General features: G+C 37.8%; 1 protein-coding gene across 21 annotated transcripts in view; it reads left to right on the top strand.

The window, feature by feature from the left end:
* The window catches only part of THEMIS (thymocyte selection associated), a 211,154-nt gene that overhangs the window by 115,772 nt on the left and 68,941 nt on the right, over positions 1–26,441 (top strand). For 2 of the 21 annotated variants that reach the window (XM_063621365.1, XM_063621354.1), the window contains one exon: positions 7,972–9,810. The exons of the other annotated variants lie outside the window; for them this stretch is intronic. In XM_063621365.1, the coding sequence (XP_063477435.1) occupies positions 7,972–8,004 (33 nt within the window). In that variant the 3' untranslated portion in view covers positions 8,005–9,810. Of the gene's footprint in view, positions 1–7,971; positions 9,811–26,441 lie in introns of those variants that run through there. 21 annotated transcript variants of the gene reach the window in all.

The raw sequence follows: 26,441 nt of genomic DNA, 5'->3' as shown, positions 1-26,441 counted from the left end.
AAGTCTGATTTTGGTGTTCTTAATGTGGGTTTCCATTCCAGGCCTTACAAATTACTACCATAGCTCTTACTATAAAGTGTTATAATGGGCTATTCAAAACAGTCACGCATTGCTTAACGATGGGAATACCTCAGAGATATGCATCTTTAGGTGTTATTTGAACATTATAGAGTGTAGCATACCTACAAAAACCTCGATGGTATAACCTGTACTACACCTAGGCTATAGGTTATAGCGTGTGGCTTATAGGCTACAAACCTGTACAGCATGTTCCTCTACTGAATACTGTTACATGGTACAATCCTAGGCAATCGTAACACAATAGTAGTACTTGTGTATCTAAAAATAGAAAACATACAGTAAAAATACACACCTGTATAGGGCACTTACCATGAATGGAGCTTGCAGGGCTGGAAGTTGCTCTGGGTGAGTCAGTGAGTGAGTGGTGAGTGAAGGTGAAGGCCTAGGACATTACTGTATGCTACTGTAGACTATAAATACTATCCTCTTAGCCTACACTCAATTTATAAAAAACTTGTTCTTTCTTCAATAATAACTTGACCTTTGTTTACTGTAACATTTTTACTTTATAAACTTTTTAATTTTTTAAGCTTTTTGATGCTTTTGATAATAGTTAGCTTAAAACAAACCCTTGTACAGATATAAATAAAAATTGTTTTAATTCTATAAATTTTTTTCTAAGGTTTTTTTTAAATTTTTTACTTTTTAAGCTAAAAACTAAGACACAAACACACACACACTAGCCTAAGCCTACACAGGGTCAAGATCATCAATATCACTGTCTTCCACCTCCATGTCTTGTCCCACTGGAAGGTTTTCAGGGGCAAAATCACTATGATGCTGTCATCTCCTGTAATAACAATGCCTTCTTCTGGAATACATTCTCAAGGACCTGCCTGAGACTGTTTTACAGTTAACTTCTTTTTTTTCAATAAGTAGAAGTACACTTAAGTGTGATTAAAAAGTATAGTAGAGTAAATACATAAACCAATAACGGTCATTTATTATCATGATCAAACATTATACATACTTGTATGTGCTATACTTTTATACGACTGGCAGCACAGTAGGTTCGTTTACACCAGCATCACCACAAAACAGTGAGTAATGCGTTAGTTCCATGACATTATGACAGCTATGACATCATTAAGTTACAGGAATTTTTCAGCTTCTTTATAACCTTATGGGACCACAGTGGTATATGTGGTCTTGTCCTTGATGGAAATGTTGTCATGAAGCACATGGCTGCATTTGCTTCCTTAGCGTTTTGTAAAGTTTCTGGTACATAGCAGTCACTCAGTAAATGTTTGTAGGAAGAAGAAATAACGTTATAATTTCTTTTATTTTTTTCCAATTCAATTATTTCACAGACCATATATTAAAAAGAGTCTGAAAATTTGTCACATTTTGGGATATTTCCAGAAAACTGGATCTTTTCCACTTAGGCACATGGAAGTATTAAATTTATGTGCAACTTTTCACTTGTGCTTGCTTCTAAATTGCTTTTAAACTTATCTTCATTTCAACGAATAACATGTGCACCACATACATTTATTTCTAGTTCTTAAATAATTTATCTATATATGCACACACATATATATACATGCAGACACATAGGCATACGCATACATATATACACATTCATGTAGAGCATGTGGGTATGTATATGTGTGTACTTGTGTGTATGTATTATACACTGTTGAACTCATCTGATATTTATGAAAGTGATTCCAAAATATCTCAATATCACTTATTAAATGATTCTTCTCAATTTTCTGATGCTTTTTTAATCACATGAAAAATTTCTTTATATAAAAGTCTGTTTCTTAACTACTTAGTCATTTTCTGTGATCTTTTTTTTTTGAACTAATATCACAACTTTAAAATAAGATCCACTGTTATGTGTTTGCATATAAATATACACTTGTGGTTTTAAGAGTAAGGCATGCTATTTTAGAAAAGAGAAAAAAATGAAAGAGGAAAATAAAATCAGGAGCAATTTCATCATATTAATATTTTGTGCTGTCAATATTATATTTCCATTATTCATACACATATAGACTCAGACACACATACGTGCATGATTCTGTATTCATCTGTGTCTATGATAAAGTGACATATGAACACATATGCGTATGTACACATGTGTGTAGTCTAACAGATCGTTTCATTGACTCTGGGACTCTGGGAACCCAAAGCCTGAGAACAAAATGCCTGTGAACCCCCACATTTTAAAGTGAGCTGCAGAACTGTGTATGCAGGACTTGGAAGGTGAAGGTCCTATAATTGATGCCAGCAGTACTAGCTAGTCTCCCATCTTGGAAGCAAGGAGTGAGTGTTCTTTAAGTGTTTTTTTGTCACCTCAGATAAATTAGAGAAACATTGAGAAGTTAGCAAAATAAAGAAAGAAGATTGTTTTACAGATGGTTGTTAACCATATCCTGTGAATTTTTAGTCCCTGGCATTATGGGTAAGAGAAGTTGGGTTCTTCTCCCTCACTTCAAGTTATGTGATGGGATCTTCAAGTGATCCATTTGGAGGTCTTGCCAATGGGCTGTAGGAGCTGGAAGAAAATAGGAGCTGGCCTTTGACCCATATCTGCAAAATCTAAAGGTAAGAGGCTGTGACTAGAGCTTCCCTTTGCCTGGGGTAAGTTATTTTGAAAGAAAACTGCACTTCTGTCAATAGCAGAATGAAGGTGTGGGTTCTCTGAAGACAAGGTGTGAACTTGAGAGATGGAAAGGGACCTTGACTAGTGCATATATTTCCTGAAGTAGAAGCACTGAGGGTGGTAGTGGTACATTATTAGCCTTAGTCAAAGAAACTTGTGTGGCTCTCAATGGGATGGTTTCCCATTAATCTGAAGAAGTGACCTATGAAAAACAGCGTTAGTTTTTGACTCCTGCCATTTCAACATTATAAAGATGTTAGTGATTCAAGAGTGTATATACTTTCTTCTTATTCCACTTTCTCCCAAGGCCCTAAGCTGGAGAAGTCAAAAAAGAAAAGTTAGTGCACGGATGCAGGAGTTGAAGAGAGCACATCATTAAGCAGCCAAACATACTTGCTTCTCTTCTATAGACTTAAAAATCTCAAGTGAGATTAAGCTACAGCAGGAAGAAGCCTTGACTTAGAGAAAGATTCTGAGCTTTGTTATTATGCTAAACTGAGCTGGAGTCAAATGGATTTTTATGAACCATGTACCCACTAAAGACTATGGGATTTCTCCATGATTTTATGCAGTTAGAATAACCACTAGTTCACAGAGATTTGAAGGGATATAAAACAGTGAGAATCAAGGTGGCTCTTGTATAGACACTGTCAAGTTCAGCTTACTCAATAAATTGCTGATGAGTATGCATGTATATGTGTTCTGCATATCGAACATGGGTATATACTGTATATACCCATGTATTTATGTGTGTATGTCTATACATATTAGTGTTTCTGTGTACGTATGTGCAATGCAATTATCTCCAGTCATTCTTTGAACGTGAAATTTTGCTTTAATATCTAAATAACATCAAATAAGCTCTCAATTTCTTATAATTTTGGCAATCCTTCCTCCATTATTTCCAAAAAGTTATGTGGGATCTTTATGTTTTCTCCTTTTGTCTCCTTTGCTTTCTTGCTCTTCACTCTTCTTTAGTTTTCAGTCACCTCGGATCACTTCAATACAGGCATTCCAACTGCATAAGGTTGCTCTGGCCTTTAGTGGCTCAAACTATCAGTTAAATTTGTCCTTTTTTATTTTTTAAGGAACCACTAAAAACGCACTTGTAGGTGAACATAAATTTGGCGAAGGTTTGGTGATGATAGCTAGGAACAGGAAGTAAAAGTTCTAATCCCTAATGTCTGATGGCCCTTACCTCTACACCTTAACCCTCTTCAAGGTTTTTCATCTCACAAAATCAATGCTTTTCCACCCAGGATCAACCCACATTGGTTTTTTGCTTAATAATGTTCATAATAATAATAAATCAAATGCATTAAAATGCTCATTCTCATATTTAGTTCTGTACTTTTAATCTTAGTAAGGCTTACTTGCCTTGAAATCAGATCCACTATAATATATTCTAAATTTTTATTTTCTTATTTAACTTTTTAATCTGTGAAAAAATTTATTTTGCATATAGTATGAGATGAGGATCAAACTGTTTTCACAAATGGTTAATGTATTTCCCCAGTACCACATATTGACTAAACAATCCTTTACCTGTCTTTTCTGGAAGCAGTTTCTCAACTTTTTACTCTGTGTCTTTGATTTACCTAATTATCTTAAACCAGTATCAGTTACTTACAATGTAGGACTTTCTAGTTCATCCTGATACGGATATGTATTAGGTTGGCGCAAAAGCAATTTCAATGGCAAGAACTGCAATTACTTTTGCACCAACTTAATTTTTTTCTTCTTCTCTTTGGTATTCATCTTTTTCTTATCAGTAATAACTTGGATTCTCAGCTTCCTATTCTTTCAAATGAGCCTGTAAAACACTTTATTAACTTCTAAAAAAAATCTGGTGGCTGGACGCGGTGGCTCACGCCTGTAATCCCAGCACTTTGGGAGGCCGAGGTGGGCGGATCACGAGATCAGGAGATTGAGACCATCCTGGCTAACAGGGTGAAACCCCATCTCTACTAAAAATACAAAAAGTTAGCCAGGGGTGGTGGCAGGCGCCTGTAGTCTCAGTGACTCAGGAGGCTGAGGCAGGAGAATGGCGTGAACCCATGAGGCAGAGCTTGCAGTGAGCCGAGATTGCACCACTGTACTCCAGCCTGGTTGAGACAGCGAGACTCCGTCTCAAATGATAATAATAATAATACAAATCTGGTGAGATTTTTTATTGCAATTATATTAAGCATATTAATTTGGGAGAATTTGAATTTTTATGATATTTGGTTTTCCAATCTTGGCAAATGGTTTTGTATTCTATTTAGCTAAATCTTCTCATGAAAGCCATGTGTATGTTTCTAACAATTTCTGGTGTACTTCTGACATATCTATAAACTCGTGGGAGATATCAGGTCATTTCCTTGAGCATTAGGAACTTTCAATGCTGTGGAACTGTCTATGGTACAGAATTTATATTCTCACATCTGAATAAAACCAGAGATTATGTATTTTAACATGATGAGCATCTGCTTTCAGTCAAGTCTTTCTTTCTGCAAATATCTGTTGGTTATTATATTTTACACACTTTTTTTGTGTTACATTGTCATCAGTAACAAAACACCTCAGTAAATGGTTTGATACTCCTCTTAATGTTTACATTGTCTTGGAAGTAAATGATACAGCTAAATGATCAGTTAAATGTTAGCGCATTAAGAGTGCTATAAAAATAGAGCAAGAGGAGAAGGACTAAGAGTTTGAGGGGTGTAGAATAATTTTTGAAAGAATGTCAAGGTGTACCTTACTGGGAAGATGACATTTGTACACAGACATGAATGGGTAAGATGAGACATGCATAGTGAGAGAAAATGTTCCAGACAGAGGAAAGAGATAGTAAACACATTAAGGCAGGACTGTGTCTAATGTGTTCAAGACAGGCAGAGCAGGGCATAGTGGCACAGTCCCAGCTACTCAGGATGCTGAAGTAGAAGACCAGTGTGGACAACATACTAAGACCCTGTATTAAATAAAAATGATTCAGCCAGCAGGTCAGAAGGCTGAAATATTGTGACTGAAATGGATAAAAGGAGATGACATCAGAGAGTAAATTGGGGGAGCAGATTGTGTAGGTCCTTGAGGTTGTTGTAGTAATCTTGGCTTAATTTTTCATGAAAGATGAAACAATTAGAGAATTGAGTGGAGAAATGACACAAACTGACTTACATCTTAAAGGGCTCATTTTGGCTTTTGTGTTGAGGTTAAACACTAGTGGAGCAAGAATGGAAACAGAAAGGCCAGTTAGAAGAACATTGCCATCTTGATACTGCCATGGGCTAGAAGGATAGCAATGGAGATAATAAGAAATGGTTAATTCTACATCTGCTTTGAGTGCAAAGCCAAAAGTGTTTCTTTCTGGTTGCATTTTCCCTCTTACTCTCATTAAGTAATCTTCATTTTATTACTTTTCCAATTCTGACTTAAAATTCAGCTTATTTCTACCTGGGTTCTGTTATTAACAGAATGATTTTCTTTTAGGCTTTAAATATGATGCTTTTTTGGGGGGAAAATGTTGAAAGTTTAATCCGGAGTTAGATAACTATAGTGGAAAAGCCAACAACAACTTTATCTGGAAGTTTGGAGAATATGGTTCTCGTCCTGGCTCTGTAAATAGTTTGCTCTGTGGTCTGGGATCATCTTAGTGTCCTTGCTTATAAAATGAGGTTAGAGTAAATGATCAGTACTATTTCTTCTAGCTAAATATTCTACCAATCTGTGATTCTGTACTTATGCACCGGCCAGCTAAGAGTTGAATAATAAATTTTAAACAAAAAATTTCAGTTGAGTTCCTTGAAATATCAACAGGTTGCTTTGTTATTGCTGAAAAATTTTAAAGACAGGAAACAGGAAAGACCCCAAGTGAGCCCGCGGTATTTTGAGGGATGGTAGTCTTCTTGGTGATATTCCCTGTAAGTTTCTTTGTCCTTGTCACCCAAATAGGAGTCCTTGTCGGTAATGCTTGATTTCATGGGGCCTGCTTTCTCTTCTTAATCCTGCATGTAGTAGAAACTTGGTTCCTGTTTTCATCTTTTCTAACCTTCTCTGGGAGGATTTTCTCAGGAGCTGCCTCTGTTCAGTATCACAACTCCTCCACTTCAGTCCTGCACTTCCAAAACCTGATTTATTGTGGTTGTGTCATTCCATTAGATATGCACGTGGAGGTTCCCCACTAGCTTTTTAATCCATTTGATCTTAAATTGTTCCCTTATTTGTCACTCTTGTTGAGATTACTCTTCATGGCTGCCAAATCCCTCCCAATGTTTCCTCAACTGGGACCCATTGTCTGCATGTAGCTTGTCCCTGTTCTCTCCAGGATCACACAATGCTTTTGATTCTGTGCAATAGTGCAGACTATTCCTTCCTGAAACTAACTCAATTTGTTTTCGAACAAATATCACAATATTGTTTCCCCTGTTTCAAAAGGTTACATTTGTGACTCTATTTGCCATTGAGAAATGAGAATATAGATGTTGGGAAGCTGTGGAATGAAAGGTGGAAATGGCTTGTTTTTGCAAATGGAAAGAAATCTACCCCCATTTAGCTAAAAGCGCAAGACTTTTCTAATTAAGCATTTGACATCATGACCAGGCTAGGGAAAAAGTATACCTGTTCACTTATAATTGGTTCTGCTCACAGAAGTGCTTTCTCATTGTCTGTGCAGCTACAGGAAATATGGTTAGTAAAAGCACATGTCAGCCTGAATGAGCTGTTCTTTAAAGCCCTGCCAGACCATGCTGCAAAACTGTTATTTCCTATTATGAAAACTAAATCTCAAATCATGGTTAAAAGGCAGTCAGTTTTGTGGAGAGTGGCCTGTATAGGCAGGCAGTAATTCAGATTTGATTGGCAACATGAGTTTTTCAGGGAATGGTTAAAAATGAGGAGCATTTTGAAGGCCAGAAATACAATCCCAAATGATGATTCTCAGAATTTTCCTAACATCAGGTTATTGGTAAACCATATTACAAAATTTTAGAAACATGTCTTTCCCAGAAACTATAATAAAAAAATAATGGTTTTGTGTATTTCTTATTTGACCCATGTAACAGAACCCTGTGAAATAGGTATCATTATCACCATTTTATAGCTGAGAAAACTCACCCAAACTTCCAAGGTTTACAGTGTCTTGGCCATCCTGTCTCTCTGGTCTCTTGCCAACAGAACATGGGTACTTATGGTCCCATGATGCCTGCTGTAAAAGCTGTTTAAGAGTGTCTTTTTCAACTTCACTGTGCTTTTTTTCCTTACGTGAACACCATGTTTACTGTTTCTATCATTGACAGAGCAATACTGATGGCAGCGGTGGCCCACCTTGAGTGGCCGCTGCATGACACTGGCTACAATGGGGGAGGCACAGCCAGGGCTGAGTGCTCCAGAGAACTGGTAGGAGCCGGCAACAGGTGGAAGACATGCCCCCTTCCAAGTTGGAGGAGCTGGAGCCCTGCCCTCCCAGGGGCAGCTGTAGCAGAGCAGCCAGCTGTGGACCCAGGCATCTGTGCACTCTCAGGGCTCCAGGAAACACCATTGCCTCTTCAGGCTCAAAAGTGCCTGCTCTCTCTGCCTGGCCTCTGCCCACTCCCAGTGCCCACTCCAATTTCAGAGCAAAGTTGTGGCCAAGCCTGGGGGCTCTCACGACCTGGCCAGGTGTGTGCCATGCTTGGGGCAGCACTGAAACACCAGCACCCTATCACCTCAGCCCCCTCCAGATTTTGGGTGCCCACAAACATGGGAGGGAGGGTGAGGTGGGGGCTAAGGGTGGCTCGGCGCAGTCTTGCAGGCACTGCTTGGCACAAAGAGCCAGGGCACCATAGGCACCATGGACAGCAGGTTAATGGTGGTAGGACGCAAACAGGCTCCTAGGCAGAAAGGAGCGGGTCCCCAGTAAAGCCCCATCTTCAGGCCAGGGGTGGCCTGAAGCCTGCGGGAGGACTGCCATGGAGTGAGAACTTAACGGAGCTTGCTCTGGGGCCTCCCATCACTGCTCATGGGCCGATCAGCACCTACTTTCTCCCCTCTTAAGCCCATAAAAACCTTGGACTCAGCCAGACTTGGGCAGATGATGGGATGACCTGCCTACAGAAAGGAACTACCCATTGTGGGTCTCCTCTCTCCTGAGAGCTGAGTGGACAATGGGACAATCAGCCTATGGAAAGGAGCTACCCACTGTGGGTCTCCTTTCTGCTGAGAGCTGAACAGATATTGGGATGACCTGCCTACTGAGAGGAGCTAGCCACTGTGGGTCTCCTCTGAGCTGTTCTGTTGCTCAATAAAGCATCTCTTCACCTTGCTCACCCTCTACTTGTTTGCATACCTCATTCTTCCTGGATGCAGGACAAGAACTTGGGACCTGCCGAATGGTGGGGCTGAAAGACCTGTAACACAAACAGGGCTGAAATACACCCCCTGCTTGCCATGTTGCAGGCAACAAGAAAAAAATAAGAAAGAAGGAGAGAAGAGCTTCAGCCCTTCAGACAACCCAGACCTGGGAACAACCTGAGCCAGGGCTGTGACGCCCTTTTTGGGGTTCTGTGGTTCCTGGCATCTCCAAGTTTCTGGGTGCCACCACATTCCCTGTGGTGCCAGCCATGGAAGCTACTTGCAGTATGACTCATCCAGCCACAGTCTTGTAGGGAGCTGGTGCCTGGTGCTGCCTGCCCTGCTGCAGCCAGAGTACCTGGCTGTGGGCAGTGGCTGGACCCCATGCTTGCTCACTCACACAACCCTCACTGCTCTGTGCCTGGCTCACCCTTGGCAGGCATGGGATCCAGGTTTGTCATGCAAGCTGAGTGCAGGCTGCCAGGCTGAGTGGGCACATCAAGTACAGTGGGCCAAAGCAAAATTCAGACAAAGACACCACCGGCCACAGAGGTTTCTGGACAGAAAAGCGACACCTGAAGGATCCTATGAGAAGAGCATCTACCTTACAGAATGCTTGTAAAGACAAAATTGGCAGAAATAATATATGTCAAAAAATATACATCAAAAGAAAATTAAGATGACCTCACATAAAAGATAATTTAATTTTTGTGTTTCATATGTATATGTCATGATTTAAAATGAAGTTGTTTCTTCTAAGTGAAAGGAATTGTGATCAGGTACATCAATAAACAGTTTAGAAACAAGTGCATTTTTATTTTCATTCAAAAATTGTGTTGCTGAAACTGTTGGAGAGACAGAGGTTTATACCAGTTTCCTAGCTGTCTCTATAGTTCTGTGTGCTAACCAGCTAAACCAAGGCTGTGCATTAAGCAAGTACATCTGGATTCTATGTTGACATTACTATCAACTTGTTTTTTAATTTCATAAAATTAACATAACTCATATCTTCCCTATCTTCCTCTAAGCAGATTTAGGTTTCTGCATATTCCTTATTTTACTCATGAGAATTTTCCTGTTTAGATCAAGTGATCTTGACCACCATTGGATGGAATTTGTTAGCATTTAATTATTTCTTTTGATGCTTTATTTGGTATATTAATAATTATGTTCATGTCGTATCTCCTTGCTAGACTGGGATATTCAGTACACCTCATACTATGTTTTCAATGCATGCCTGACTATCCTCAAAGGATACTCAATAAGTCTTTGTCTACTGTTGAACAAGATAACAAATTTTCACACTTGACAAATATCCCAGTGAAAACATTTGAATTATATACAGAATTCATCCAGTTTCACTGCAAAGCTAGAAAGCTTTAAGACTTACTTCTAAGCTGCATGCTAATCATACTCAATTGTTTACCAAATGATCTTTCAGTTGGTTGGAATATGTAGATGTAATAAAACAAAACAAACAGAAACACCAATTGTTACCCAGGACATGTAAGCCATGTAGGATATTATGGGACACTGAAAGGACTCTGATTTTTTTCTAGACTGATTTGGAAAGCCATCAAAGGGCTTGGGGCAGAAATGTGACATGATATGATTTATATTTTAAAAGCATCACTATGGCTCCAAAAGGGTCCTAAAGGACTAATATCCATGTTGGTTACGATACTGAAGCTTTGTTTCTATAATGTGATCTAAATATTAGGGCCATTTTGTTTTGATTTTGAAATCTGTCTGAAAAAAATATATATATATGCATTTTTATTATACTTTAGGTTCTGGGATACATGTGCAGAATGTGCAGGTTTGTTACATAGGTATACACCTGCCATGGTGGTTTGCTGCACCCATCAACCCATCATCTACATTAGGTATTTCTCCTAATGCTATCCCTCCCCTTACCTCCCCACCCCCCAACAGGTCCCAGTGTGTGATGTTCCCTTCCCTGTGTCCATGTGTTCTCATTGCTCAACTCCCATTTATGAGTGAGAATATGCATTGTTTGGTTTTCTGTTCCTGTGTTAGTTTGCAGAGAATGATGGTTTCCAGCTTCATCCGTGTCCTTGTAAAGCACATGAACTCATCCTTTTTATGGCTGCATAGTGTTCCATGGTGTATATGTGCCACATTTTCTTTATCCAGCTTATCATTGATGGGCATTTGGGTTGGTTCCTCGTTTTTGCTATTGCGAACAGTGCTCCGACAAACATATATGTGCATGTGTCTTTATAGTAGAATGATTTATAATCCTTTGGGTGTATACCCAGTAATGGGATTGCTGGGTCAAATGGCATTTCAGGTTCTAGATCCTTGAGGAATCGCCACACTGTCTTCCACAATGGTTGAACTAATTTACACTCCCACCAGCAGTGTAAAAGTGTTCCTATTTCTCCACATTCTCTCCAGTATCTGTTGTTTCCTGACTTTTTAATGATCACCATTCTCACCGGCATGAGATGGTATGTCATTGTGGTGTTGATTTGCATTTCTCTGATGACCAGTGATGATGAGCTTTTGTTCATGCATTGGTTGGCCTCATGTCTTCTTTTGAGAAGTACCTGTTCATATCCTTTACCCACTTTTTGATGGGGTTGTTTTTTTCTTGTAAATTTGTTTAAGTTCCTTGTAGATTCTGGATATTAGCCCTTTGTCAGATGGATAGATTGCAACACTTTTTTCCCATTCTGTAGGTTGCCTGTTCACTCTAATGATAGTTTCTTTGGCTGTGCAGAAGCTCTTTAGTTTAATTAGATCTCATTTGTCAATTTTGGCTTTTGTTGCCATTGCTTTTTGTGTTTTAGTCATGAAGTCTTTGCCCATGCTTATGTCCTCAATGGTGTTGCCTAGGTTTTCTTCTTGGGTTTTTATGGTTTTAGGTCTAACATTTAAGTTTTTAATCCATCTTGAGTTAATTTTTACATAAGGCGTAAGGAAGGGGTCCAGTTTCAGTTTGCTGCATATGGCTAGCCAGTTTTCCCAACACCATTTATTAAATAGGGAATCTTTTCACCATTGCTTGTTTTTGTCAGACTTATCACAGATCAGATGGCTGTAGATGTGTGGTGTTATTCCTGAGGCCTCTGTTCTGTTCCATTGGTCTATATATCTGTTTTGGTACTAGTACCATGCTGTTTTGGTTACTGTAGCCTGGTAGTATACTTTGAAGTCAGGTAAGCCTCTAGCTTTGTTCTTTTTGCTTAGTATTGTCTTGGTTATATGGGCTCTTTTTTGGTTCCGCATGAAATTTAAAATTGTTTTTTCTAATTCTGTGAGGAAAGTCACAAGTAGCTTTATGGGGATAGCATTGAATCTATAAATCACTTTGGGCAGTACGGCCATTTTCATGATACTGATTCTTCCTATCCATGAACATGTAATGTTTTTCCATTTGTTTGTGTCCTCTCTTATTTCCTTGAGCAGTGGGTTGTAGTTCTCCTTGAAAAGGACCTTCACATCACTTGTAAGTTGTATTCCTAGGTATTTTATTCTCTTTGTAGCAATTATGAATGGGAGTTCACTCATGATTTGACTATTTGTCTATAATTGGTATATAGGAATGCTTGTGATTTTTGCACATTGATTTTGTATCCTGGGACTTTGCTGAAGTTGCTTATCGGCTTCAAGGGGTTTTGGGCTGAGACGATCGGGTTTTCTAAATATACAATCATGCCATCTGCAATCAGAGACAATTTGACTTCCTCTCTTCCTATTTAAATACTTTTATTTCTTTCTCTTGCCCAATTGCCCTGGCCAGAACTTCCAATACTATGTTAGATAGGAGTGGTGAGAGAGGGCATCCTTGTCCTGTGCTGGTTTTCAAAGGGAATGCTTCCAGCTTTTGCCTATGCAATATGATATTGGCTGTGGGTTTGTCATAAATGGCTCTTTTTATTTTGAGATATGTTCCATCAATACCTAGTTTATTGAGAGTTTTTAGCATGAAGGGGTGTTGAGTTATATCGAGGGCCTTTTTTGCATCTACTGAGATAATCATGTGTTTTTTGTCATTGGTTCTGTTTATGTGATGGATTACATTTATTGATTTGCATATGGTGAACCAGCCTTGCATCCCAGGGATGAAGCTGACTTGATCATGGTGGATAAGCTTTTTGATATGCTGCTGGATTTGGTTTGCCAGTATTATGTTGAGGATTTTTGCATTGATGTTCATCAGGAATATTGGCCTGAAATTTTCTTTTTTTGTTGTTTCTCTGCCAGGTTTTGGTATCAAGATGATGCTGGTCTCTGAAAATGAGTTAGGAAGGAGTCCCTCTTTTTCTATTGTTTGGAATAGTTTCAGAAAGAATGGTACCAGCTCTTCTTTGTACCTCTAGTAGAATTCAGCTGTGAATCCGTCTGGTCGTAGGCTTTTTTTGATTGGTAAGCTATTAATTACTGCCTTAATTTCAGAACCTGTTATCGATCTATTCAGGGATTCAACTTCTTCCTGGTTTAGTCTTGGGAGGGTGTATGTGTCCAGGAATTTATCCATTTCTTCTAGATTTTCTAGTTTATTTGCATAGAGATGTTTATAGTATTCTCTGATGGTAGTCTGTATTTTTATGGGATAAGTGGAGATATCCCCTTTATCATTTTTTATTGTGTCTATTTGATTCTTCTCTCTTTTCTTCTTTATTAGTCTGGCTAGCAGCCCATCTATTTTGTTAATCTTTTCAAAAAATCAGCTCCTGTATTCACTGATTTTTTGAAAGGTTTTTCATGTCTCTATCTCCTTCAGTTCTGCTCTGATCTTAGTTATTTCTTGTCTTATGCTAGCTTTTGAACTTGTTTGCTCGTGCTTCTCTAGTTCTTTTAATTGTGATGTTACGGTGTTGATTTCACATCTTTCTTGCTTTCTCCTGTGGGCATTTAGTGCTATAAATTTCACTCTAAACACTACTTTAGCTGTGTCCCAGAGATTATGGTATGCTTTGACTATATTAAGGTAAATAAAGTTCATTGTATTTATGTAATATTTTGTCTTCCTGGAGAGTAGGGTGGGGTTAGTGAGGATTAAGTGAAATAGCCTGAGTAGAATTTATTCACTGAAATAATGTATTGCCTTTCTAATGATGAAAGAAATAATTTCTGCTGATGTGATCATTTTTGTTGTGCCTTTTTAAGAAAATATATGGGGCTAAAATGTTAAAATAACTTATTTTCAAATAGAGTACTATAATCTGAAAATATAATTGAGTACCTTCTTACTGTCAGTAAATGAATACTCTCAAAAGTTCTGGTAGTTTGAATTAAGGTAATAATTATGAATGTCATTCATTTGTTTAATGAAAATGTCAATGTTGGCAAATAAAGCATTTTAATTTTTTCCTGTGGGATAAGAAGCTTCCTTTGTGTTCATCCCTCAACCTTTCATTATTCAATACCAAAAGCTGTAGAGTAAATCAGGGAAAGTCACTAGCCTGGTGTCAGTCCCTGGATTTGATTGTTGAGGGGCAATTCTCCATGAAATATTTTCAGATTACCACATAGTCCAATCTTTTTGAGGAAAGACCACTGGCAAACTTGGTTAAAGTGTGGTTGAATAGCAAATGCATCTTGGAAAATAGAAATAGTAGGTTGCTTCAGAGAGGTTTAGAGACATCTCCCCTGTAAACATTTGCTAACATCGCAGAATAAAAGACTCTCCCTCACCTGAGGAAAGGGTGGGTCAATGTGCCAGCCAAACTCCAAGTGTCATAGTTTTGTGAGTCCATGGTGGTATACTTACTCTGTCTGTGCAGGATAACATTAGGCTCTCATAGCCTCCTCAGTGCTAAGATGCTCTGTGAATATTCAACTATCTGTTTTCTAATCTAGAGACTTTGTGTTTGTTACCATAATAGTATCTATCTATCTATCTATCTATCTATCTATCTATCTATCTATCTAATCTATCATCTATCTATCTATATCTATATCTATCTATCTATCTGTCTATCTGTCTATCTATCTATCTACCTATCTACCTATCTATCACTGTGGCAGGCTGATGTTTTAGCTTATAAATATAGTTGGTAGACTTAATTTTAGATAATACAGATGTCATTCCTTTATTAACCACATGCCATGCTGATGCTTGTAATGATGAGAAACGAGAATCATTTTATGGTATTGATTGTCAAGACATTGTGTATATCATGTGTTCTCTATGATACATTCAAAAAACAGATCCCAGTAATAATATGTTTACAGTATGGAGTTCTTTACACACACATACTTGCAGGACAGTTGAGATAAAAGCATTTCCCTGGTGCCAGTGGTAGGTTTGAATTTCTTTGAAACATATCAAGATAAGGTGATGCCATGCAAAGAATGTGGTGACATGGGTAAAGCAGAGTGTCAGCTAGGAGCAGACTAGATTCATCTTGGCAGACCTAATGGACTAGTGATATCTGAGGCCTTTTATGTGCATGAGTAGATCCATGCAAGTTTTCTGGCTAAAGGAAGAAGGTGGTGTGTGCATGTGTTTGTGTATGTGTGTGTGTGTGTGTGCGTGCACACATGTGCATGCTAGGGTGCAGGAAAGAGACAAAGATAAACAGGAAAGTTGGGAAAATTTAGAATATATTTTAAAAAACCTATATCTTGCTTCCTGTTTGCCACAATTAGTATCACAGCCTCTGGAAGATGCAATGGTTAATAATTGCTGCTGATTCTTTGATATGGCTTTTCCTGGGGACAATAGGGAGTCAGCTCTAGTAAAGACAAATCCTAGAAAGGGTGCTTTTTCAGGGAGATTCCTAACAGCTAACATAGTGGCAATGCTCTTGGAATCGAGTTTTTTTAGGAGCTCCAAACCAAGTGTCTCCTCTTCGGTGGTTGCAAAGTTACTTTTCCTCACAGCTACTGTGATTGCAAGGCTGCTGGTTTTCGAGGCTGTCATGCAGCTGAGAAGAATTACTATAGGACAATTCAAAATGTCACAAAGCTCACATTCTTATCAAGATTTAGTCACTTTTCTTTAAAAAAAGATTTCCTTTTAGTTAATTTCTAGAGCTCTGCAAAAGTTGATTCTGACAAATTTTGCTAGTGGTCATTGCTTTTATGCTGAAATAGATTTTCAGAAGTCCTTAGCCTGCCATTTCTAACTGTTGGTCTTGGGCAAATTATTTAATCTCCCTTTTTCTCAATTTTCTAATTCATAAAACAAGCATAGTAACATGCCTCAGAGAATTGTTGTGAGGCTTAAGAATGCTCATTCAAGAAAAGCACTTAGAATAGTACTTGGTACGTAATGAATACTCAACCAACACTGGCTGTCAGTATCAGTATATTCATTTTAAATACTTAAATTTAGATATAAACAAACCTACCCTTTATTTTTCCCAAATTTTGGTTTTATACTCACTTTTTATTTTTCTGAATTGATTCATCTGGCTACAAAGTTTTACAGATTCTATTCCACAACATTTCAGACCATAGCAGTTGATAATGTTTTACATTCCATTACACAGACAATTCCCTGAAGCTTTTTGGAACAATAACAGATGGCCAAGCTGTTGAAGATATTATGATTCTACTTACTGTTCAAATATGTAGGCTAGAACAGGGTAATTTTGCTTTCTGTTACCTGAGAAAAATAAGAATGCCACATTTATTTATGTACTTTTATCCATATGGTTTATAAAATTTCACTTTTTGAGAGGATTGTCCCAGGGTGCAAATAGTGCAAAATATCTTATTGAATACCTAGAGCTATCGAAGTCATTAATGTTTTATAAAATATTTAAACTTTTAATAATAAATAAAGCTGCTTCCTAAAAAGATCTCCTACTAAGATAGAGTACATATGAGAAGATGAGGTACTTTCAGTGCCTTAAATGTCAGCAAACTTGAGTCTGTCAGAAAAAGAAAATGGGAATTTCATGAATTGGTATAATATGTAATTACAATGGCTAATTCAAAATATTTAACAATAATTAATTATGAAAAATAAGTAGTCTTTTGCCCTCTTTTCTAAATGCTATTAATATTATTTATGATAATATTAAGCATAGTACTTATATAATGAGTCACTTCATTAAAGATATTCTTAGGTTGTTTTGTCTATATTTGTAGTATTCTTAAGGCTCTGATTTTTGAATAAGCAGGAAAAGATGGCTAACCTGGTTCACCAGTTGTTCTTTAACTTTAAAAGTGAACTGAGATATTTTAACAATTATATTTTTATAATCCTTTTATATGGTAAAGATTAAACCAAATAAGATCTAAAGAAGAGAAATATAGTCCACACAAAACTCTCTAGTTAAATGTATCAATCTGGAGAAAGTATTGTTTCTTTTTTTTAAATTTTATTATTATTATACTTTAAGTTTTAGGGTACACATGCACAATGTGCACAACGTGCAGGTTTGTTACATATGTATACATGTGCCATGTTAGTGTGCTGCAGAAAGTATTGCTTCTTAAGGATCAAAATTTCAATTCAGTTTTATGCAATTGTTCCTGTATACCATGGATATCAGATAGATAGAAAGACAGACAGATAGATAGATGACAGGTAGATAGGTGATAAGTAGACAGATGATAGATAGGTTGATAGATAGATGATAGATAGATAGATAGATAGATAGATAGATAGATAGATAGATAGATAGAGTGACTGGGTTTGCTATCTGAAAATTTGGAATTAGAATGCCTGTATAGATAAACCTTATGAAATTTAAGCCTCTTTCAGTTGTTAGAAATAGAAATCTCCTCTCAAACAGGCCTAAGTTTTTTTAAAAAGTACCCATGTGTACATATAATCTGAGAAGTCCAGGGGATGAGCTCTTTCAGAAGTGCTGGATTAAAGAGCTCATCACAGACTCCATCTCAGCTCTACCTCATCTGGGTAGTTCCATTCACAGTTCCATTACAGTGCTCAGTATCTTCAGAGCCATGACACTAAAAAACAAAAGAAACATTTCTGCTTCAGTAGTGACTCAGAAGCCAAAGAACTGAGTTTTGTTTCCCCTGATTGGCCTGCTTTGTGTCATGTATGAATCCCTGAATTGTGTGTGAGAGGATTTAATGTGCTGATGGACCAGTCAAGATTATACATTTGTTCTGGAGATAGGTATGTACTTCATTCAGTTCAGGTAGACTGAGAAGCAAGAGGGATATAGCCTAAATGAGAGTCTGGACTTTGCTGGAAAAAAGGGAAATGGAATTTGGGGAAATAAATTTTTTTTACATATACTTTAAGTTCTGGGATACATCTGCAGAACATGCAGGTTTGTTACATAGATATACACGTGCCATGGTGGTCTGCTGCACCCATCAGCCCATCATCTACATTAGGTATTCTCCTAATGCTATCCCTCCTCTAGCCCTCCACTCACCAACAGGCCCCGGTGTGTGATGTTCCCCTCTGTCTGTCCATGTGTTCTCATTGTTCAACTCCCACTTATGAGTGACAATATGCGGTGTTTGGTTTTCTTTTCCTGTGTTAGTTTGCTGAGAATGATGGTTTCCAGTTTCATCCATGTCCCTGCAAAGGACATGAACTCATCCTTTTATATGTCTACATAGTATTCCATGGTATATATGTGCCACATTTTCTTCATCCAGTCTACCATCAATGGGCATTTGGGTTGGTTCCAAGTCTTTGCTATTGTGAACAGTGCTGCAATAAACATATGTGTGCATGTGCCTTTATAATAGAATGATTTATAATCCTTTGGGTATATACCCAGTAATGGGATTGCTGGGTCAAATGGTATTTCAGGTTCTAGATCCTTGAGGAATCACCACACTGTCTTCTACAATGGTTGAACTAATTTACATTCCCAACAAAAGTATAACAGTGTTCGTATTTCTCCACATCCTCTCCAGCATCTGCTGTTTCCTGACTTTTTAATGATCGCCATTCTAACTGGTGTGAGATGGTATCTCATTGTGGTTTTGATGTGCATTTCTCTAATGACCAGTCATGATGAGCTTTTGTTCATGTTTTTCTGGCCTCATAAATGTCTTCTTTTGAGAAGTAGCTGTTCATATCCTTTACCCACTTTTTGATGGGGTTGTTTGATTTTTCTTGTAAATTTGTTTAAGTTCCTTGTAGATTCTGGATATTAGCTCTTTGTCAGATGGATTGCAATAATTTTCTTCTGGCATTTTTATGGTTTTAGGTCTAATATTTAAGTCTTTAATCCATGTCGAGTTAATTTTTGTATGAAGCGTAAGGAAGGGGTCCAGTTTCAATTTTCTGCATATGGCTAGCCAGTTTTCCCAACACCATTTATTAAATAGAGAATCCTTTCTCCATTGCTTATTTTTGTCAGGTTTGTCAAAGATCAGGTGGTTGTAGATGTGTGGCATTATTTCTGAGGCCTCTGTTCTGTTCCATTGATCTATATCTCTGTTTTGGTCCTAGTACTATGCTGTTTTGGTTACTATAGCCTTGTAGTATACTTTGAAGTCAGGTAGCATCATACCTCCAGTTTTGCTCTTTTTGCTTAGGATTGTTTTGGCTATGTAGGTTCTCTTTTGGTTCCATATGAAATTTAAAGTAGTTTTTTCTAATTCTGTGAAGAAAGTCCATGGTAGCTTGATGGGAGTAGCATTGAGTCTATAAATCACTTTGGGCAGTATGGCCATTTTTATGATATTGATTCTTCCTATCCATGAGCATGGAAGAGGAGGTGGAGCGTGGCCAAATAGGAAGAGCTCAAGTCTGCAGCTCCCAGCGAGATCAACGCAGAAGGTGGGTGATTTCTGCATTTCCAACTGAGGTACCCCACTCATCTCATTGGGGCTGGTTAGACAGTGGGTGCAGCCCATGGAGGGCAAGCTAAAGCAGGGCGGGGCATCACCTCACCAGGGAAGTGCAAGGGGTCAGGGAACTCCCTCCCCTAGCCAAGGGAAGCCATGAGGGACTGTGTCATGAGGAATGGTGCATCCTGGCCCAGATACTATGCTTTTCCCATGGTCTTTGCAACCCACAGACTAGGATATTCCCTTGGGTGCCTACACCACTAGGGCCCTGGGTTTCAAGCACAAAACTGGGCAGCTGTTTGGGCAGACACCAAGCTAGCTGCAGGAGTTTTTTTTTGTACCACAGTGGCACCTGGAATGCCAGTGGGACAGAACTGTTCGCTTCCCTGGAATGAGGGCTGAAGCCAGGGGGCCAAGTGGTCTAGCTCAGTGGATCCCACCCCCATGGAGCCTAGCAAGGTAACATCCACTGGCTTGAAATTCTCGCTACCAGCACAGCAGGCTAAAGTTGACTTGGGATGCTTGTGCTTGGTGCAGGGAGAGTTGTCCACCATTACCAAGGCTTGAGTAGGTGGTTTTCCCCTGACAGTGTAAACAAAGCCACCAGGAAGTTCAAATTGGGTGGAGTACACTGCAGCCTGGGAAAGCTGCCATAGCCAGACTGCCTCTATAGATTGCTTCTCTTCGAGCAGAGCTTCAGCAGACTTAAACATTCCTGCCTGCTGGCTTTGAAGAGAGCAGCAAATCTCCCCGCACAGCGCTTGAGCTCTGCTAAGGGACAGACTGCCTCGTCAAGTGGATCCCTGATCCCGGTGCCACCTGACTGGGAGACATCTCCCAGGAGGGGTCGACAGACACCTCATACAAGAGAGCTCCAGCTGGCATCTGGTGGGTGCCCTTCTGGGACAAAGCTTCCAGAGGAAGGAACAGGCAGCAATCTTTGCTGTTCTGCAGCCTCCACTGGTGATACCCAGGCAAACTCCAGCAGACCTGCAGCAGTGGGACCTGACTGTTAGAAGGAAAAATAATAAGCAGAAAGGAATAGCATCAACATCAAGAAAAAAGGATGTCCAGACACAGAAACCCCATCTGAAGGTCACCAACATCAAAGACAAAAGATAGATAAATCCACAAAGATGGGGAGAAATCAGCACAAAAAGGCTGAAAATTCCAAAAACCAGAACACTTCTTCTTCTCCAAAAGATCACAACTCCTCACCAGCAAGGGAGAACAAAACTGGATGGAGAATGAGTTTGACAAATTGACAGAAGTAGGCTTCGGAAGGTGGGTAATAACAAACTCCTCCAAGCTAAAGGAGCATGTTTTAACCCCATGCAAGGAAGCTAAGAACCTTGAAAAAAGGTTAGATGAATTACTAACTAGAATAACCAGTTTAGAGAAGAACATGATGACCTGATGGAGCTGAAACACCAGCACAAGAACTTTGTGAAGCATACACAAGTATCAATAACCAAATCGATCAAGCGGAAGAAAGGATATCAGAGATTGAAGATTAACTTAATGAAATAAGCTTGAAGATAAGATTAGAGAGAAAAGAATGAAAAGCAACAAACAAAGCCTCCAAGAAATATAGGACTATGTGAAAAGACCAAACAAGTGACAGGAAGAATGGAACCAAGTTGGAAAACACACTTCAGGATATTATTCAGGAGAACTTCCCCAACCTAGCAAGACAGGCCAACATTCAAATTCAGGAAATACAGAGAACACCACAGAGATACTCCTGGAGAAGAGCAACCCCAAGACACATAACTGTCAGATTCACCAAGGTTGAAATGAAGGAAAAAATGTGAAGAGCAACCAGAAAGAAAGGTTGTGTTACCCACAAAGAGAAGCCTATCAGACTAACAGTGGATTTCTCTGCAGAAACCCTACAAGCCAGAAGAGAGTAGGGGCCAATATTCAACATTCTTAAAGAAAAGAATTTTCAACCCAGAATTTCACATCCAGCCAAACTAAGCTTCATAAGTGAAGGAGAAATAAAATCCTTTACAGAAAAGCAAATGCTGAGAGATTTTGTCACCACCAGGCCTGCCTTACAAGAGCTCCTGAAGGAAGCACTAAATATGGGAAGGAAAAACTGGTACCAGCCACTGCAAAAGCATACCAAATTGTAAAGACCATCAACACTATGAAGAAACTGCATCAACTAATGGGCAAAATAACTAGCTGGCATCATAATTACAGGATCAAATTTGCACATAACAATATTAACCTTAAATATAAATGGGCTAAATACCCCAATTAAAAGACACAGACTGGCAAATTGGGTAGAGTAAAGACCCATCGGTGTGGTGTATTCAGGAGACCCATCTCATGTGCAAAGACAGATAGGCTCAAAAAAAAGGGATGGAGGAATATTTACCAAGCAAAGAGAAACAAACAAACGAAAAAAAAAGCAAGGGCTGCAAACATAGTCTCTGATAAAACAGACTTTAAACCAACAAAGATCAAAAAAGACAAAGAAAGGCATTACATAATGGTAAAGCGATCAACGAAACAAAAAGAGCTACTATCCTAAATATATATGCACCCAATACAGGATCACCCAGATTCATAAAGCAAGCTCTCAGAGACCTACAAAGAGACTTAGACTCCCACACAATAATATTGGGAGACTTTAACACTCTGCTGTCAATATTAGTCAGATCGACAAGACAGAAAATTAACAAGGATATGCAGGGGAGATAAATTTTTGAAAGAAAAAGTTATGGAAGAAATATACCTTTAGAGCTGCTCTTTATGAAACAGAAATTTTTGAACTATTAGGAAAATTGAAGCTATATAAAACAGTATAATTAGAACATTAAGCTTTACAGGTGGTCGCTTCTAAATGTCTCTTACTGGTGGAGCAACTAAAGGCCAAGAGAGGTTATGAAATTTTTCCTATATTTCACAGCTTTAACTCATTTGATTTGCAGATTGACAAGCTCCACTATTTTTGATAAAAATGAATTTTGAGCTTCAATTCATACCCATATTATAGCACTTCCTACACCACATTAGAAATACTATTTGTCATTGGCGCTCTTCAATTCAGAGACAGTGTTTTATTCTGTGCAATATAGTATATTTTTCAGTGACTTAAAATTTTATTTGGTAAATGAACGAGCAAAATAAAATGAGGGAAGTAATGAGTGATGATTAACTCTATATGATTGGCAAATCCAGAAGACTATGTTAATCTAAGTATCTCTTCTCCAATACTGACTTGAAAAACCTACTTGTATGTCTCTGTCTCTGGAAAATAATGCATAAATTCAAACTCGATGTTAACCCACTGAGAGATTTGAGGAGGGTGTGATGTTAAAGGGGGGGTATCTGAAGTTAAACTCTATTTAAAGATATATTTTATCATTGTTTAATGCCCAAAGAAGGATCAGTCAGGGAGAAGGGTTTTTAATTCCTTCTGAAAGATGATAAAGTCAAAAGTAAGTGAGATCAGGCACTTAGAGGAATGCATTGAACCCCTAATGTGCTCAGTAACTGCCTTTTTGACAGATTGACTTATCATCACACGTAGGCAGTCTGTAGTTTCAGTTTTCTGCAGAAATTTTCTTTCATGGAATCTTTGCCTATGTTCCTCAGGAGAGAGAGAATGTTGTAATAACTAAGTATGTACATCCTGCAGATATAACACATGAACTTGCTCCTGAATTAGATGAATCTGCTTCTGTGCAGTATAATAAAATTAGCATCATAAAATGAAAACCTGGGTTCAAGCAACCCAATAGGTATTATTTCTTTATTCTCCAATTCCTTCCATTTTTTTAGCAAAAGAAAAAATTCCACTTGAGTGACTTTTAGGACTAGACTTTAATAAACACTTCAGTATAGTCGAACTGGATGAAGTACTGTCGTGTATAACTTACTAAAAATAAAATACAAAACTGCACACATAAGGAAAATGAAACATTATGCCCTGGGAACTTCCTTTTAATGAAGACATGGCTTATATATGACAAAAAAGATCAGATCACTGTCGTGATATACCTTAGGATGTCTGCCTGCTCTAAATGGGCTGGCAAATTTAAAAGAGTTAAACATGAGAAATGTTCAAATTTATCCAATAAGTAGATTCCCTGAAAGAGGCGGCGTCTATAATCACATTAAATGTAAATGGGTAAGCACTTCAATAAAAGGCAGAAATTGTTAGACTGAATAAAAGGAATTAAGACCCAACTACATGTTGTCTACAGATAATGTATTTTAATTATAAAAACACATGTTGATAGTAAAAGAATGGAAACAGATGTTCGTTGATTATATATAAATCTACCATTGAGAAGGAGGAAAACTAGCTCATTTAAAAAATCCAATTCAGTTCCAAATTCATTTCCTATATTCTGTGCTATAGGGAAGATTGTCAGAAGGCATCTTTCTTTTTATATTTGCTTCTGTTTGTTAGATAGTACTGACTGATTTGCTACTTCTGAGCATTGGTTTTGAAATAGACATACACACACATATAATTCCTCCAGCATTTGCTCAAAAATTCCTTCAGCACTGAGACTGCATTGAGATTTCTACACTCAGTTTAGGTATATCCTCAATTAACCAAATTCTGGAAACCAACCCAGTAGTGTTTTTGCATTTGTACATTTGTCAAGGTCCAGGCTTTGTAATAGTAAGTAGAATAGCATTCCTACACTCTTGATTGTGCAAAGAGTAGATTCTTGTGATTCATATATTGGGGAACCTAGTCACCCCTCTGGAAACAATTATAGAACTCTGGATGTCTATGGCCTTTCCACATGTACTCTAATCTTTTAGCAAATCATTCTATTCAGAGAACCCAAATGGTGTTTTAAAAATAATAAACAAATAACCACTCTTTTTATCATATAAATAATTATTAATTGAATATGGAAGCCTGGAAGAATGTAAAGATAACCGAGCACAGTGGTGTTTGTCCATTATCTGGTAAGCAGCCCTTGCTTTCCAGCTCTCAGTCCAGCACTAAAAATAATTTTCATAGTCTAAAAGAGTAATTAGCATGCTATTCCCAGATAGCCAAAATTGTCTTTTTAATTAACAATATAATTGTTTGAATAAAGACTTAGTCCTTATTAGGCTATGTATTCATATGACAAATCTTTTCTCTGTCTTGTATTTTCAGCCCTGGAAATTTTCATTGAAAAATGTGCTTTCCTGAATGTAATGTCTCGGATATTATTATGAAGAATGGCCTATATATCAAAGTGGCATAATATTATTTGAAACATCTGTGCCACAAATTACAAATCAATATTGTAAACCTAAAGCAACCTCTAAAAGTAGATAAATGAGGTAACACTAATAAGAAATTGTGTAGATAAAACAAAATCTGAAAATATTTGCAATTAATGTAAGGCAGGAAATAAGCAAAAATGTAAAAATGAAACAAACAGAAAAAAAACCCCAAGGTGTTAAATTTAAACTCAAACACATCAATAACCACTTTAATGTAAATGGGTAAATACTCCAATTTAAAAGCAGAAATTTTCAACGTGAATAAAAATACTCAACTGTATGCTGTCTACAGAAAATGTATTGTAAATGTAAAAATGCAGAAAAGTTAAAAGAATGGGAAAATATATATATAATTGCAACATTGTTCAAAAGAAAGCTGGAGAGGTCATATAAAATGGACTTTAGGGCAAGGAATATTACCAGATATAAAGGTGGAAATTTTACAACAATAATGATCAATTCATCAAGAAGATACCACATTTCTTATATGTGTAGGCAGCTAATAAGAGAATGTTATGATACATGAAATAAAAACCTATTAATGTAAACAAATAAACAGGGAAATTCACAATTACAGTTGAAAATTTCAACATTACAACAGTAATTGACAGAAAAAGAAAGTAAAAGAAAACAGAAGTTAGCATATAGAATAATTGAGCAAACTTTTATCTGAATTGACCTAATTGATTTTATGGAACAATGCACTCAAAAAGAATGAAAAATACACATTCCTTACAAGTAACAGAACATTCACCAAGAAGTATAACCAATATCTATGTTAGTTATCTATTGTTGCATAACAAATTTTACCAAAACTTAATAAGTATAAACAACAAACATTCATTATTGCACAGTTTCTGTGAGTCAAGAATCTGGGAGCAGCTTAGCTGGGTGGTTCTAGCTATGGGTCTTTTATGATGCTACCGCAGTCAATGTGTCAGCTGGGGCTACATTCATCAAAATTGCTGACTCAGAGGGGTTCTGCTTTCAAAATAATTCACCCGCCTTGGAGCAGGCCCCAGATGCTCTGATCCAGGTCAGTCACATGAGCCTCTGCACAGAACTGTCTCTCAAAATGGCAGCCGGCTTCCCCCCAGAATGAGAGGTCCAAGAAAGAGTATCTAAGACAGAAGCTGTAGTCATTTTATAACCTAATTTCAGAGGTGAGATTCCATCACATCTGCCTTATTCTATTTCCTAGGAGCTAGTCGCTAAATCCGCCTACAATCAAAGTCCGGGGTTACACAAGGACCTAAATGCAGGAGCCAGTGATTACAGGTGGAACATCTTAAAAGCTGCCTACCACAGAATATATCCTGGAGCATAAAAAAAAGTCTTGACAAATTTAGAAGCGTAGACAAATTATGGAGGTACATTCATTGATGAATGAATTGATTAGAAATAAATAACAAAAAGTTATACGGAAAAAAATACCCCGTTATTTGGCATTTGTTCAGTATACTTTTAAAGA

This window comes from Symphalangus syndactylus, chromosome 2 (assembly GCF_028878055.3).
Source record: "Symphalangus syndactylus isolate Jambi chromosome 2, NHGRI_mSymSyn1-v2.1_pri, whole genome shotgun sequence".
In the NCBI taxonomy this organism is placed as follows: domain Eukaryota; kingdom Metazoa; phylum Chordata; class Mammalia; order Primates; family Hylobatidae; genus Symphalangus; species Symphalangus syndactylus.
This window is presented reverse-complemented; position numbering and strand designations above follow the sequence as displayed.